A 14,936-nucleotide genomic window follows, 5' to 3' on the forward strand; every position below is an offset into this window, starting at 1 on the left:
TGTGAAAAGGAAACAGTTTGGCTCAGAGTTCACTGTAAGGTGATGACAGAAAAGGAAGAAACTCCCACTTCGTGGCTGAGTCAAGGTCAGCTCTTGCTCCCACTGGTATTAGGGTGAACAGGATCAGACTGTCCTCACGTGATCATGCCAAGTGTCTCCAACTCAGTTTCTTCATATTAAACAGAAACAGCAAATCTCACCTATAGGCACAAGGACACGCTACTTTTGTCCAGCAACACGACGACATGCAGTGCTACATGACTACCTAACCCTGAGCGAGGCACCCCTGCTCCTTCGTAAAGAATTCAGAGTGTGAAAGCTTGTCCACCCACACCCCCACGGACGGAAAGAAACACAACACACAAGCAGTGTGAAGGAATCAGTACTGTATTTGGTGTGATCATCCAAGAAAAAAATCAACATTGAGTGGTGGTGGTGGTGGTGGTGGTGTACAGGTTAAATCCACTGAGGATGATGGAATTCTCACTTTACACAAGACCCAGAAGAGAATACGAAAAGATGGCTTATTTTAACATCCCTGCACTAGGAGTTTGCTGCCTGAGCTCTCCCGCTCTGGCCCATCATACCTGCTGTGTGCGATGCCACGGCTACAGCAGACTGTGCTTCCCTGTCCCCGAGGACAAGAGCATACGAGTGCCCGCGGAGCGGCCTGGGGTGCCAGCCTGGCTACTGCACCTCTGAGCTACGGGCTGCGTTTGTCCAGCGTGGTGGTTCTCCCCCACGACAAGGGCTTTACAAAGTGAGTAATGGAAACCTGCACATTCCGTGTGGGAGGTCTTGGTACATCCTGACGGCCGACACTTGACAAGGGGTAATTATAAAATGCTCATGCCTGTAAGGACGGCTGACAGGCGCTGCCTGAGCCCTGCCTCCCCCAGAAGGTGTGACTGCGTGGCTCACCCACAGCCGCACTTCCACCGGCCTCTCTCCTCCGCGTCGGTGAGATGATACTTCCAGGTGCTTTGGAGATGTGGCTGGCAGGGGCTTGCTGCTGTTTCCCTTCAGAGGGACACGCAGGCACCCATCGAAACAACTACAAAGGATTAGTGGATCACAACATGCCTGATGCTGAAGTTCATAATGACTGACAGCTGCTACCCAGCGCTGACGGGCAGCGTGGGTGGTGAAACGGTGGGTCCCTACAGTGCCACTCTCCGATCCAGCCAGGAAAGCTGTCCTTTTGGAGTGTGAAACCTTTGCACTTACAACCATTCCCTGCTGGACTAAGGCCAGGAGACTGGTGGGCGCCATTCTTGCCTGGGCGCTGGGAATATTCACCCTTCCACTCCCCACTGGCTGTGCAGAGACGCATCCATCGGGCCACAGCGTGGCACAGGAGGGACAACAAAGAGCCGGGTGTGCACATCATCCACTAGGATTTTCACCTTTACCAGTACCCACTCTGCACACTTTGTCCCCCAGAGCAGTCCCAGGTGCCCCAGAGGCCAGCAGCTCTCTTGTCCCCAGCTGCCGGCAGCCCCGGGGCCAGCGGGGACCTTCCCCCACCCAGGCAGCGCTGCCGGCCCCCGCAGCACCCATGGAACAAGGATGGCAGCAGCCGCTGAACAAGGATGCGGCAGAGCTGAGCGGTTTCCATGGTCTCCATGGTTTCACGTCCCTTCAGACACGGACCAACCCTCATCATCTTTGTTTGAACAAGTCTCTCAGCTGTACTGTAAGATACGGTCCCTGTGCCGCACTGACCAGTGCTACTGCACACAAAAGAAACAGCACACAATCTGACTGGAGTGAAACATCGCAGTCATCGGCAAAATTGAAGGCCAGAGAACACAGAAAGCAGGGAATAAAAGTAAATCCACAAATGGCTTTGTTTTTTCTGGCACTGAAAATTTGTTCTGCAACTGACTCAGCCGTTCTGTACTTTAAAAGCTCTTGATGGATGGACAGAAGGACAATTATTTACTTGCTCTATATGATCATCGTTATTCCATGTTGGTTTGGGGTCAAAATGGCTACAGGATTCAATGTACACAGAGATGCAAAGAGCATATTTCATCTACACTGGCTGCTTTAATCTCAACTTGCACCCAGACATCGATGTTTCTCCTGAGTTACGTCCCATTGCCTTACTGAGCAGTGCTGTTGTGCTGTTGTCCTGAGCTATAGGAAGGCAGCAGACAACACACCTCTTTGCACCAGAGTGTGTGCCACTATTTGATTTTTACATGGAACTTTTTACTGTGCAACAGTTAAACATATTTTCGCAAATGCTGTCTTTTTTTGGAGGGGTAGATTTTAACTTACTCAAATTGCAGGAAAAAAAGATCGGACAAAAATACATACTCTGTTTTCATTTTCTGGAAAAATGCCCATATGCATGCTTTTACCTTGAATAGAGCCCTAAATGAATGTTGGTAAACCCCCAAACCTATTATGCCACCTAACCAATGTTATTCTTGAGATGTAAAGAAAGAGTGAAGGAACCGAACATGTCAAAACCACATCAGAAGGCCACGGTGAACCTGTGTTTCTCTGGCCAGTTTGGCCTTAACACTTGTCTTTCACAGCAGTAACTGGAATTGTTGCTTCCCCACAAGAACATAACAACAAAAAAATATGTCCTGGACACAGGGCATTTTAAATATGTTCTCCCAATGGCAATAGTATCCGATGGCAGTAATTTTGGACCAGATCTTGATCCCCTTATTCATGCTGGCAAGCAGTTGCCTCCACAAATAGATCCACTGACTCCCATGTTAGTAACTGATTGTCAGTGTGAGTAAAAAGATCACAGTCCTTTAACCCACTTTAATATTTGGGCTGTACCAGGAGCAAAATAATGTATTTAATTTCCAACGAATCTATTATTTTTCAAAGACTCAGTAAAACCATTCACCTCCTGAAAGGCAACCACATGCGTCTGTACACAAAGAGAATGCCTTGTTTACCAACACAATGTCTGGACTGTAACCAATATAATACCAAAAGAAAAACTTGCCACATACTCTTGAGTGCTGACCTTAACATCCAAACACTCTCTAACAGGGCAGGGACTACCGCCAGCTTTCCAGTGTCGTTACACGCCTGGCCGGAGAGTAAAAGTAAAACACGACTTCGGTGTTTGGTTATAAAGATTCCGAGTTATGCCACCCAAGAACCAAACACACAAGTCACCAGAGATTTAAATGTGGAATGTAAATCTGCTGCCATGAATTCACTGATTTATGAGCTAATTTTGGACTACAGAAAGTAAACAACACAGAGCCATGAATACCCTTCTACTGGAATAGTCTGTTGACGTGGTGTTTTGAGAAAGCCAAAACAATTTAGTATTTAACAGCCCAGGACTGTCATGGCGCAGGGGGGCAGTGTGCTGTGACTTTTGACTTGAGCAAACTCCAAGATAGGCTGTCTTAGCTGTCATGTTATTAATTAATTAATATTAGACAATAAACCCCTGAGGTTCAGGTTTTGCATCTTTCTGGGGAAAGAATCAGCCGAAGAACAGCAGCCTGAGGACAGGTAGTGGCAGGATGCGATTATAAAGTGTGGCTGAGTCTGAGGAAGCGAATGTCTCTTCTGTGGAGAGTGCCTGCAGTCCTCAAGAACAGTTGAGAAATTAAGGGATGGAGATAAGAAAAGAAAGCAGCTTTGTCAACCCCAGGGATGAAAAAAATAAATATCACAAGTCGAGCCCTTGAACAGTATGAAATTGGCTGAAAAAATATCATAGCTTTGGAAGTACTTTTATTTGCTCTGGGCTTCAGTCTTTAGGAAGCCATCACTTCACATTTTCAAGCTTTCCGCTACCACCTGGAGGTTAGAAATTTCATTAAAAAGTATAGGTGAAGACACTCCTGCAATCATTTGACTTGAGCTGTTAACCCTTTGAGAAGATCCCTGTAATGTGAAGGGTAAGGGTGTGCATAAAAGGTACGGTTCCCTCTGATCTGGAGAGTAGATGTGTCTTCAGCCTGCGGTCCAGGCATTACAGAACGTAACTGCTACCTCATTATTATTAGCATCATTATGAGGAAAGTTGCTTGTGTCCTTTAGGCAACTCTTGCATGGTCAGACCCTGGAAGGTGCAGAGCGCAGGAGGCAGAGGCTCCCCAGGACACACTGGTGGGGAGCACTACCTGCAGGACAGCTGAGCCCCCAGCCGCCTGCCCACCCGCCTGCCCCAGCTCTTCCCAGCCCCTGCTGCCGGGGGCCTTCAAACAGCTGGTCACAGTGGCAAGACCAGGGCAACTGAACAGCCTGTATTTGAGATGAGAGCTCTGAACTCCTGCTTTTCTTGTCTCTTTGCCTTCGCGGTACCTTTCTACAAGTTACTGTGGCACAAACTTTCCCGGTGTGAGTCTCAGGCAGCCCCCAGCCCCCTACCTTGGGGGAGGGAGCAGGTTTGCACCCCAGCGCTCGCTGTGGAGTGCCCTCAGCGCTGTCTCATGGCCGGGTAGATGCTCTGAGCCTGCTGGCCTGGCAAGACAGCGAAGCGGTGACTATGCAGCTCCTGTGCTGCATGCTGGGGAGGAGGAAGCCCACAGCAGGCTGCGTGTTGTGGCTCCAATGCTCTTCTCACAAGCCAAATGATTTCAAAAGAGACCATAATCTCGTCTATAACGGTGCCTTTGAGCAGACCTAGACATTCTTCTGAATTCATGCACATGAACAAGAGGACCATATCCCAGCTCTGCAGGCACGTGTTGGTCTTTTTCGACCTTCCTTTCCATAGAAGAGAAGCCCAGGCGGGTGGGCTGGAGGAGCTCGCTGCCCCCCATCAGACTCCCGGTCTGGATGCCCGGCAGAGCGTGGCCCAGTACCCCAGCGGGTCAGTCCAGGCACACTGTGTAACCGGTGTGTGACCGGCTGTGTAACTCCAACTGGGAAAAAAATTCCCATCACTCTTTCCCCGAGTGCCTTGTGTCTGACAAGGGATGGTACCTTCTAAAATGACACCTAGTCTGGCTCCGAGGACATGCAGTGTCCCCTCCTGGTCCTAGGAGAGAATTGCACCATCGACAACAGCCCAAAGGAAACGGGGAAGAGGGTTTACATGTGATACGCTGATTCTGCAGCACAAATCCAGATGAAATCTCTGGATCAGGATGTGAATTTCTCCAAACTTATCAGTGCTTTTATCTCAAAGTGCTCTGAAAACCATCTGTCCATCTCTCCTTGGTACATGCTACTAAAACTCCGCCTTTCCCATAATGCTTCCAAGATCTAGTCTAGTTAAACAGCGGTCAAGCCCCAGTGCTGGGGTTGCAGAGGTCGAAGCAGAGCCAGCTCCTCACATGGGTATGGCAGTGGTGACTGTATTTCTGTGGAGCTGGTGCTGGCAGGAAGGACAAACTGTTGAGATTTCAGCACAAAAGCTAAAATACCCACAATCCTGAGAACACTGAAGAGGACCATGATGTTGGAGCACGCTGGACTCTACCCCCAGAAGCAAGAGCTGTATGAGTGTCACCAGCCAGCCAGCCAACACCCTATGGGACTTTTTAGCCACTTAGTCTGCGACTGACCTAACCCAGAAAGAATTTGGTCCTTACACGGAGAACGTGCCTGAAGCTCATGGGCATATCCCTTGCCACTGCTACAAACGTGGGAAACAAAGCAGGCCCCCTGAACTTCTTGCCACCTCAGATGGACCTTATGGCCAGTCTTCTCACTCAAACACCTCTTTGAAGACATGAAAGCATCACAGGGTTAACTAGCCAGAACATGGGCAACACGTGCGCTACACACACCACACTTATCAGCCCCAGACCCTCTGAGTCTGTGGGTGAGGTGCTGGGAAGGCACCCCCGGGCATACCAACTCCCTGTGTCAGTCTCTGGCTCAAGGCAGCGGCTTGTTCAGAGTGAACGCAGAGGCTCAGGGCACATTCCTGACCCCATGAGCCACATATCAAAGTCTTTATAAGGTGAAGAGCCACGAAACACATAAACTGCACGGCAGAGAGAGAAGGGGAGAGGAAGCTCTGGGAGAAGTCTTGAAGCAGAAGTCGACAGCAGCTCCCCAGAGGTTGTGCTTTGTGAGAAAGGGTTGAGGCTGAGCACGCAGCTGGGTGCTGAGGCACCTCGGCAGTGTCAGATGAGAGCCTGTGCTGGCTGGCTTCCTGTCACACCTGGGGATTCGTGTCACTCAGCAGCTCCTGTGACAGCCCAGCCCAGCTGCTGGCCATGTGGCAGAGCCTTGGCACAGAACCTGCACGAGAACTGGTTCTGAGCCGGAGCTGTAAATGCTGGAGCAGGGAGGCCAGTGCTGCTCGAAAGGCTCAGAAATAGAAGTGGTTGTTAACGGTGGCTGACGATTAACCAGACTCTGTGCTAATTCCCCTGCTCAGCAGCCTTCCTTTCTGTCGTTGTGGTCACAACAAAATAATATTGATATGAACACACAACTGACGCAAACATACAAGGAGACTGTATGAAGCTGCTCTGGAGCAGACGGTACTTTCCCTCCTTGGAAGGTCATATCCCAAGGCAGGATCTGCCCTGAAACCCACAGTGTGCCGAGTCTGTAATGTGCACATGAACCCTCATGAACTCCAAAGAAGTCAGTGGGACTGCACAAATTTTAAACAAGTGTGAAAGGATAAGCAGGTTCCCCCTGTTTAGTAAGCCAAAATGCATTATGCAAACAGTCTGATTCTGCTCTCGCATCAATTTTGCATCATTCCAGCTCATGGTTTTCAGTAGTTCCTCTCAGCTGACATCCATGCAAGTGCTGGAATGAAAATAATGCTTATAGCATCTTTTCTCATTCAGTCATTTCTCTAGAGCAAAACTGATACCAGTGCAGGGACCGGTCTCACGTTCCTGTTCTAGACACATTCTGAGCACTGAAACGCAATGTAAAAAGATCGCGTGGGGTATGCACAGGTCACTGCAATGCAACGCCTTTCACCCAGAGCTCCAAAGCCCCCCGGTAGCAAACAGCGTGGGAAGTGAATGGTATTAACAGAAGATTACCCCTTCACTGGTTTTCTGCAAATCTGAAGAAGTGTTTCTTGTGTCATTGCCTGCGTCCCCAGCATCAGAGCTGCTCTTATTTTCTTCCTCTTTGCAGTCCTTATCATCTTCATCTCCAGGAGATTTCCGTGACTGCTTGGAGGATTTCTAAAATGAACAACAACAAAGTGAAAAAGTAAAAACTGAGCTTCAGTCACAGAAAGGCACTTTTGAAACATATGTGGAATGCTGTCTGATCATGCGGTTCCCTGTCCAAGGTGAATACTGGGGAGGATGTGTGGGGTGAGAAGCATTTTTCAGGTGAAGCAGTTGGAGTTACTGCCATCAGTGAAGCAAAAGGCGAAACTGGGTGTTTGACACAGGTTGGCAGCACAACTGACTGTAAGACAGACACAGTAACAGGAGATGGGTATTAGTGTTGGGTCACCTGTAGGTTTTGTTAGTTAATGAAACAGATGGTGCCAGCTTGACAAAAGTTTTGATTAAACACAGAGATGTAAAATGAGAATAACATTAGCAGAGCTGCTTTCCATACTTTTTTTAGTGCTGTCAGCTTTAATATATTAACATTAAAGCCATGTGGAACCAATATATCTTTTCTGCTCCCTTTATGTTATGCAATTCTACAGTACAAAAGGATAAATTGTGGCATTAAGCCACCATTTTCCTAATCCTCTGTTTGCCCAGAGTCTTCTGGAAAGAAGATGGTAGACCAGACCTGAATTTGTAATGTAAAACACATAAAGGGGGTGAAATTACTTAGTACGTTTTGTTCAGTTGATGAACCATAGAAATCCCTGCTCTCCCCCAAATTGTACCTGGATCAGATTGTTTGCTTGCTTCTTCTCATTTAATTTAGTTTTCACTTACAGAGAAGAGTCACACGAATATGAGTGCACATGACTCTGCCACGCTTCCCACAATTTTTTAAGCCAAGTACAGACCTGGAGGCACACACAGAACTGGAGGAAGTGACTATAACGCTGCTCCCTTTCACCCGGGTGAGAAGTACAGCTGAACCCAAAGTCACTACGCAGGTGATTACATTCAACAGCCATTACCAGGCAGTCTGAGACACAGTACTCCTAAGGAGGCACGCTCCTAAGGCTTTTTTTTCGCTCTTCATGGAGAATCTAAGATGACCAAACCTATCAATCCATCTTTGCATGGATTTTCCTTCCAGCCCTTCTCAACTCCTTCCCATTCTTTCACCTCCTTCTCAAAGTGTGGGCACCAGAACAGGGCAGAGTATTTCAGCTGCTGTCTCACCACGGCCGTCCACAAAAGCAAGAGCACTTCCCCTTGCCTGTTTCAACAGCATCGTTATGGTACTGGGTTCAAAACGCTAAAGAAGGAAGAACAGATTGGCAAAAACTGGACACTAATTATAAATGCATATGGGTAACAATGGAAAAACTGAAGACAACCTTTGAAGTGTAGGATTTTTTCCGTTTTGAGCCTGCTTTTTCATTCTTTCTTTTTCCTTTTCCATCCTCTTCTACCCGATCACCTTCCTCCTCACTGCTGGCATCTGCTGTATTTCCTCCTTCTCCTTCAGTTTCTGAGGAGCTCTGTTGCTGAATTGCCTTTAAAATAACAATAACAGTAATAATATATAAACAACAAAAATATCACTAAAACCTAGTACTTATTTTTTGCTCTGTATTGAAGATAGGAATACTGGTAACAAACAGCTTACACTTTAGTCTCTACAGTCAGGAAGAGCTCATGTTATTCTTGCAATTATCAAGAAAAAGGGCTGCAGAGGCAATTTTCTCAGTCACCACTTGAAAACAGTTATCAGACGCAGATTCTGGGATAGCACGTTCTGAACGGTTTACACAGAAACAGAAGATCCGATAACAAAAATGTGTTTGCTGGAGAACTAAGGGCTGCTTAGCGGACAGACCTGGCGTGTTCTACTCTGGGCAATACTGTGGAAAATTCTAGACTTCGGCTGCAATAGGAGAGACCTATTCAGGAGAGAAGATGGCTGTTACACACACACACACACACACCCCACCCCTTCACAGGGCAGGAGCTCCTTGTTAGGAAAAAAGCAAACGCTGACCAGAAGGCTGAGAGCTCTTTGACAGTCCATCTCCCACAGACTATTCACTAGATTTTTTTAAATCCCCAAGTGCATGCAAAACATCTGTAGGGCTGAAAATATGAAACAGGAACCGAGAGGGGCAGCAGCTTGTCTGCAGGTGGTCCGCATCGCTGGTTTGTAAGGTTTTGTGCTAATAATGTAATAGGTGTTTGCCTTCTTTTGGAGGTGATTTCTACCTTCAAAGGACCACATTTTTTTAACGAGAAAAGTTCTTTGGCTTTATACAGCCCACCAACTACTCCTCTCCCCCTCCAGCTTCCCTGACTTTTTGCTCCGGACATCCAACAGGGAGAGCTGTTGTACAGCAGCTACTATCTCGTAACGGCAGCGTAAACCTCCACCTTCTCACCCCTCACAACTCTGGCAGCGGTGTCCTACGTGTTGTACATTACCAATGTAAAAATCAAAAGTGCAGTGACCTTAAGGTCTGTGTAAAATACACTGAACCGGACATAAAAATAAACAACAGAAAGAAGAAGTCAGAAATTATTCATGTTTATACTGGAGTAAATAAAACCTTCCATTTTTAATTCAACTAAATCTGCTGCAGGTTTTTCCATTTCACCACCCCAGAATATCGCAGAAAGCTAAGGGCTCTGCAGTATGATTAAAGTTCAATTTGTCACAGAGTGCAAGACCACAGTTGTCTTTACATTACACAGTTACAAGAGCTGTGAAACTTTACAGCTCCACCAAACCCAGGACCTTCCACACCACTCAACAATTTTTACATTGACAAGAAGTCTTCAAAGAGGAAAGCAAGAAAGGTAAGGAGGAATAGAAGTGAAAGTAATTTACCTGATATCCAGTAAACTTTACTCCAGGGTTGTTTTCTATTTCCCACAGGCCTTCATTAAATCCTTTTCGCTTGTTCGACTTCCCAAACTTATCTTTATATTCTTTATATGGGAAAAGGTCTTTGGGCCCCAGGAATGCACTGCATTTTAACAAAGGTGACATTCAAAAAAGGACTTAAATTCCTCCTCTTCAAAAAAACCCCAAACCATTAACAGTGCAAATGTCTTCCCTATTCTTCTGCTCATTCCATCATTTCTTTCTCAGTTTTGTTTGCTTGTTTATTTATTTATTTAACACTGAGTTACTGCTGTGAGTCTGATTTAATGGCATTGGCTCACCATCCTTATGTCTGAAGTTGCAAAATCATGCTGGGTCTCTCTAGAAACAACTAAAACAAGTCTCATTTGTTATATTAACTACTGCTGGGAACTGGCACTTGAACAGTTTATGAAAGGGATTATATGACGTAATTGCCTGCGATAGCAAGGGACCAAACTTCCAGTCCTGTGTGTTACAAATCCAGAAAGGCCTAAAAATACCATACAGAAAGTTAAAGCATTTAAGGAGTGCCTAGAACCCACAAGCCAGAACTTACCCCTCGTACCGCGGGACAGAAAAAGCAGTGGCATTTACCAGTATCTATACTGCTGGTATGCCTGGGACCCTCTTTCTTGGAATAAGACCCTCCCATGCTAGATTTTGTGCAAACACAATAAAAATGCTCTTTCCCCAAAATCTTATAATTTCATATAAGCCAAGAAACAATGGGTGAATATAGGCAGATGAGTAATACAAGGAAACAATGAGACACATGGTGCTTGTGGCCAAATTGTGTTTTAGACAGCACAGCAAAGCAGGGATTTTGTGCTCTGCTGCTGCTGCATAAGTCAGCTATGCACTGGGCCAACTAATTTCAGGCACAGACACCACAAGGCAGAAAAAATAATTACAAAAAAAAGAAGAGTGGTGATTTATCCTGCTTTTTCTACATACCCTTTTATTTTTTTTTTTTTTTTTACTTTCAATAAAACTCTGACTTCTTATATAAAACTGAAGAAAGCATCAGTTCTTTTTCATTGGGTATCTATATCCATTGTGTTTACTTTGCTCTGTATCACAGTACTGGGATGGCTAATGGTAAGTTAAATTAAAAACAGTGAAGGCAAAAACCCCCTTTCGTTCCCACGTGGAAGATTCTATGTCACCAACAACTGGAGCTGAGCAAGTCGCAGTGTCCTTCACTATAATCACTGTCCTACTTTCCTGATGATCTTTGCAATTAACGTTAACTCTATGGTACCCATTACCATGGGATCATGGAGCTCCACCATTTACAACACATTTATACTTGCAACATCACCATGAGGTTGGGAAGTTGCCCTTTTTTGCAGATGGGCTTCTGAGGCACAGAGATCTGCCCAAGGTCAAACTCAAACGGATAAAAGAGCACAGAGGAAAACCCAATCCTCTCCAGTCTCAGTCCTATACCTTAATCACAGGGTCACAGTTCTTCCTTGCTGTAAACAGTACTTCAGATTAATGCCCAATTTGTGCCCTGATTCTTCCCAGCACTTACAAACGTGCAAAATTTCATTCACTTAAGTGATCCCACTGGCCAAGAAGTTTGCCAGGGTGGCTAAAGGCAGCAGCAAATGCCAAGTCTCTGGGGAAGGAACTTCCTTTGAACTACGCAGGAGACAGAACGGTATCCACACGCAGTCGTCTCATTGAGAAGTATCTCAATTATATAATTACAAAGCCAAGAATGCATTTCTACCTGAAAGCCAAACAGCGATTTCCAAACTAACAAATGTCTTGTTAATATTAAAGGCTACAATAGAGCAAGGGATCTGAATAAATTGTTTTATGAATGCTTTTGCTAATACTAGATGTCTCCTTGTTGCCAAAAATACATACAAACAGTTCTAACACAAATAACAAAGGAAAACTGAATGAAACTTACCACGGGCTACCTTAATTTTGCACAACAGTAATGTATGGAAATGTTTCTACAGCCTTTTATGTACAGTCAACACTGAAAAATGGTGTACATCCTTGTTTGAAATACATCTGTTGCCACCGGGAGAGTATAACAGTTTCCACTGCTCTGCTATCAAACTAAGGAGCTGCAATCTACAGTTCATTTTTAGCAGGTATGCTTTTTAAATTATTAAGGTAGTAACTACAAACGTTCTTCCTGTTTCAGGTGCTACAGTCAGATTGTGGGCTGACAAAACCCAAACCAAAAGAGGTTAGCAGTGTGGGATTCATTCAATTCAGAATAAAAGTGGTCAGAGGTTTTTTTCTCAAAATGTTTCTCGAGAAAAATGTTTCCATTAAAAAAAATAAATTATATTTTGTGCTCTGATTTTAAAGCATCGTAAGTTTACTTGAACTTAATTCTTTTTAGATTAATTTGTGACAGTAATAGTAGATCACAATATATCAAAGTAATAGGAAGAAATATTTTAACTAAAGAGGCTGCTTTGATCTTTATTAAGCACAAACTGCCTTTAAAGATTTTTGAAGTAAAATGTGACGTATTAGCTATGGGGTTTATTATGTTCTGGAATAATGTTAAAATTCAAAAACAAACAAGAATTTCTAATAAAGCTTCAAATGTCTAAAATTAAATTTAAAATGTCATCAGAATTTCATTTTTTTCCTTTTTCTATTTCCTAGGAATGCTAGAAAACATGTTCCCCACAAGTGGGGAAGGAAAAGTTTTAAAATGTAAACATTTAATGCAAAATAGAACCTGTGATTTATTTTTTTGAACTACCTCAGTTTAAAATAGAGACACGTACATTATAATTTTGAAGCTCTGTACTTTGTAGCAATTACTGTAAGACCTAACTTACTCTTTCTGTTCTGATTCCTTTCTTTCCCTATAAGCTCTGCCAACTCTGTTCTATTACTTCCGAGAAGTCCATCCTACAGTGCCCCCAGCACAGATCTCACAGGAACGCACGTTATTTTAAAGCTGTGTGAGGACTGTGTGAGACTCCGGGCTCTGCTTCCTTTCATTTTACAAACTACCAAGTGATTTCTCACACAGGACAGGAACCCAAACGTGTCTGAATACAGCAGCTTGATCTCTGCTACCATGTATATCCAAGTAACAAATTTTTGCCCATGCATCTGACGTCAGATGACTCTTTAATAAATACGTGCCAACACTTTTCTTTACGGGAAACACAGGCACTACTTGTTATTTATGCTTAGCCCATAACACACCATCCAGGCAGCAGTGTTCCCATCTACTTTCACGTGTTGGTACAAATGAGTTGGGCTCATAGGACCTATCTCTAGGCTCCCAATGGCTTCAGTCAGGATTTGTTCCAATAAAATCAGTGGAGATGAAGTTAGCTGCAGTGGAAGAAGATGTTTTCAAAGGAAAAGACCATGTTCATTCACTTACGTTTCATGAGTCCCGAAAAAGAAGATGGGGTATTTATTTGCTGGAGGCTTCACGGCTCCTTCAGGGAGTTCATCAATCTGTGAGACAGAAATGGAAAAAGGATTACTCCCAAATGTGGTGTCCCTCATCCAAGAATCCCCACCAAGCCGTGGGAGCCGTAGCGCAGGTATGCCGCAGCCCTGGGAGGTTCCCACGGTGTGCTGGCACGGGGAAGGGGTGACAGCTGCCGATCTGTCAGGCAGGCAGGTCACACGCCGTCAGCGCATGACAGAAACACTGCAGGGACACGACAGAAGAGCAAGGAGCAGACAAAAAGTTGTCATGATTTCATGGGCATTATAACACACAAAGGCAATAAAATCAAGTCTGCTTAATTTAAGTGTTAACTTCAGATGCCGCCTCATCAAAGGCACCAAAGCCCAGAGGGTAATCCTGTCTGTCTCACACAGCCACCTAAATAACTTCTGCCACAAATGGGGAACAGATGGCACCTCTGCAGCCGGAAAACCAGACAACCTCCATCGGTGCTTCCCGGTGGCGATGGTCGGATGCGGCGTACAATGCGTAACGCACACCAGGGAGGAGGGCCTGGGACTCGCCTTCCTCCAGAGGTTTGGGTCACCACTCCCCTCTGTACTCCACTGCTTCTTTCACATTTTACCCCTGGCCTCATATTTCTCAAGATAGAGCTGCAGAGCTGCTAAGGGAGGGATGGGGAGGGGGCTCTCCTGAGATATAGCTGGGACTGGGATGAAGCCCCCAGGCTAAGCGGTGCCCAGACCCCATCTCCCAGTGCTGAGAGCCTGGCGGCGAGGCTGGAGGTCAGGGTCATAACTAAGTCTTGTCTGTATGGAGTTTTTCAGTCCTCTGCAAGAGAAATAGGGTCCAGGTGCCTCCCCACATCAACCAGAACATCAGCACAGCTTTGAATAAGATCTAAGTGCCTGCCTTGACAGAAATGGCACTTCTGAGCATATGTCGGTGTCTAAAATTAAGCGTCCAGAGAACTCTCCAGCTAAGAGGGAGCCTAATGAATGTAAGTATCATCTATAGGGCAACACCAGAGAGCAGGTGAATGGCTTGCTGCCTGGGTCTGAGGGAACTCATCTCAACATAAGCATATTGAATCCTGCCAAATGTCACTGGAACTGAGAGCAAAGTGCTGACATTACCAATGCGACACGAAATCTGCTCCTCAGCAGAGCATGGGGATGGAACCTGCATGTTTTCACTCAGGAGGCCAGGCCCACATGTGCTTTCCTTCTCTTTTCCTGCCGAAGGACCCCAAACACTGAATTCTTGTTGATTAATAAACACCAGATTGTTTTCAAAGGATGTTCTCTTTCACTGTAAAGCATCTGCTGGCTATGTAGCTCTCAAAGGAGTACAAGTCTTTGTAAGAATTCAAGTACTTTTGGTCTTTCTGCAAGGACACCCGTTGGGGACAGAGAAACCAGAGCCACATGTGGAGCTGTAATGTCACAGGACTCCTTTCTGCAAAAGAACTGGATGCCTATCTTTTAGGTCTAAGCAGAGCACTCTCTGAAGCTATGCCAAAATCAGGGGATAGAAGAGCACTCCCAAAGCATCCCCTGTCTCGTCTCTGCGGCACAACCCAGGGGTGCGGATGGTGGGGCTCTGG

General features: G+C 45.5%; 1 protein-coding gene and 1 long non-coding RNA gene across 2 annotated transcripts in view; one reads left to right on the top strand and one right to left on the bottom strand.

Moving 5' to 3' along the window:
- The window catches only part of HDGFL3 (HDGF like 3), a 38,384-nt gene that overhangs the window by 1,877 nt on the left and 21,571 nt on the right, over positions 1-14,936 (bottom strand). Inside the window, exons 2-5 of the mRNA XM_055811073.1 lie at positions 13,295-13,371; positions 9,874-10,012; positions 8,390-8,548; positions 6,963-7,109 (exon numbers count right to left, since the gene is read on the bottom strand). Coding sequence (XP_055667048.1) covers positions 6,963-7,109; positions 8,390-8,548; positions 9,874-10,012; positions 13,295-13,371 — 522 coding nt within the window. The remainder of the gene's footprint in view (positions 1-6,962; positions 7,110-8,389; positions 8,549-9,873; positions 10,013-13,294; positions 13,372-14,936) is intronic.
- LOC129784921 (uncharacterized) lies at positions 8,555-13,280 on the top strand. The gene is made up of 3 exons (XR_008748180.1): positions 8,555-9,842; positions 11,889-12,026; positions 12,769-13,280. It is a non-coding gene; the product is annotated as an uncharacterized LOC129784921 (long non-coding RNA).

Source organism: Falco peregrinus, chromosome 1 (assembly GCF_023634155.1).
Source record: "Falco peregrinus isolate bFalPer1 chromosome 1, bFalPer1.pri, whole genome shotgun sequence".
In the NCBI taxonomy this organism is placed as follows: Eukaryota; Metazoa; Chordata; class Aves; order Falconiformes; family Falconidae; genus Falco; species Falco peregrinus.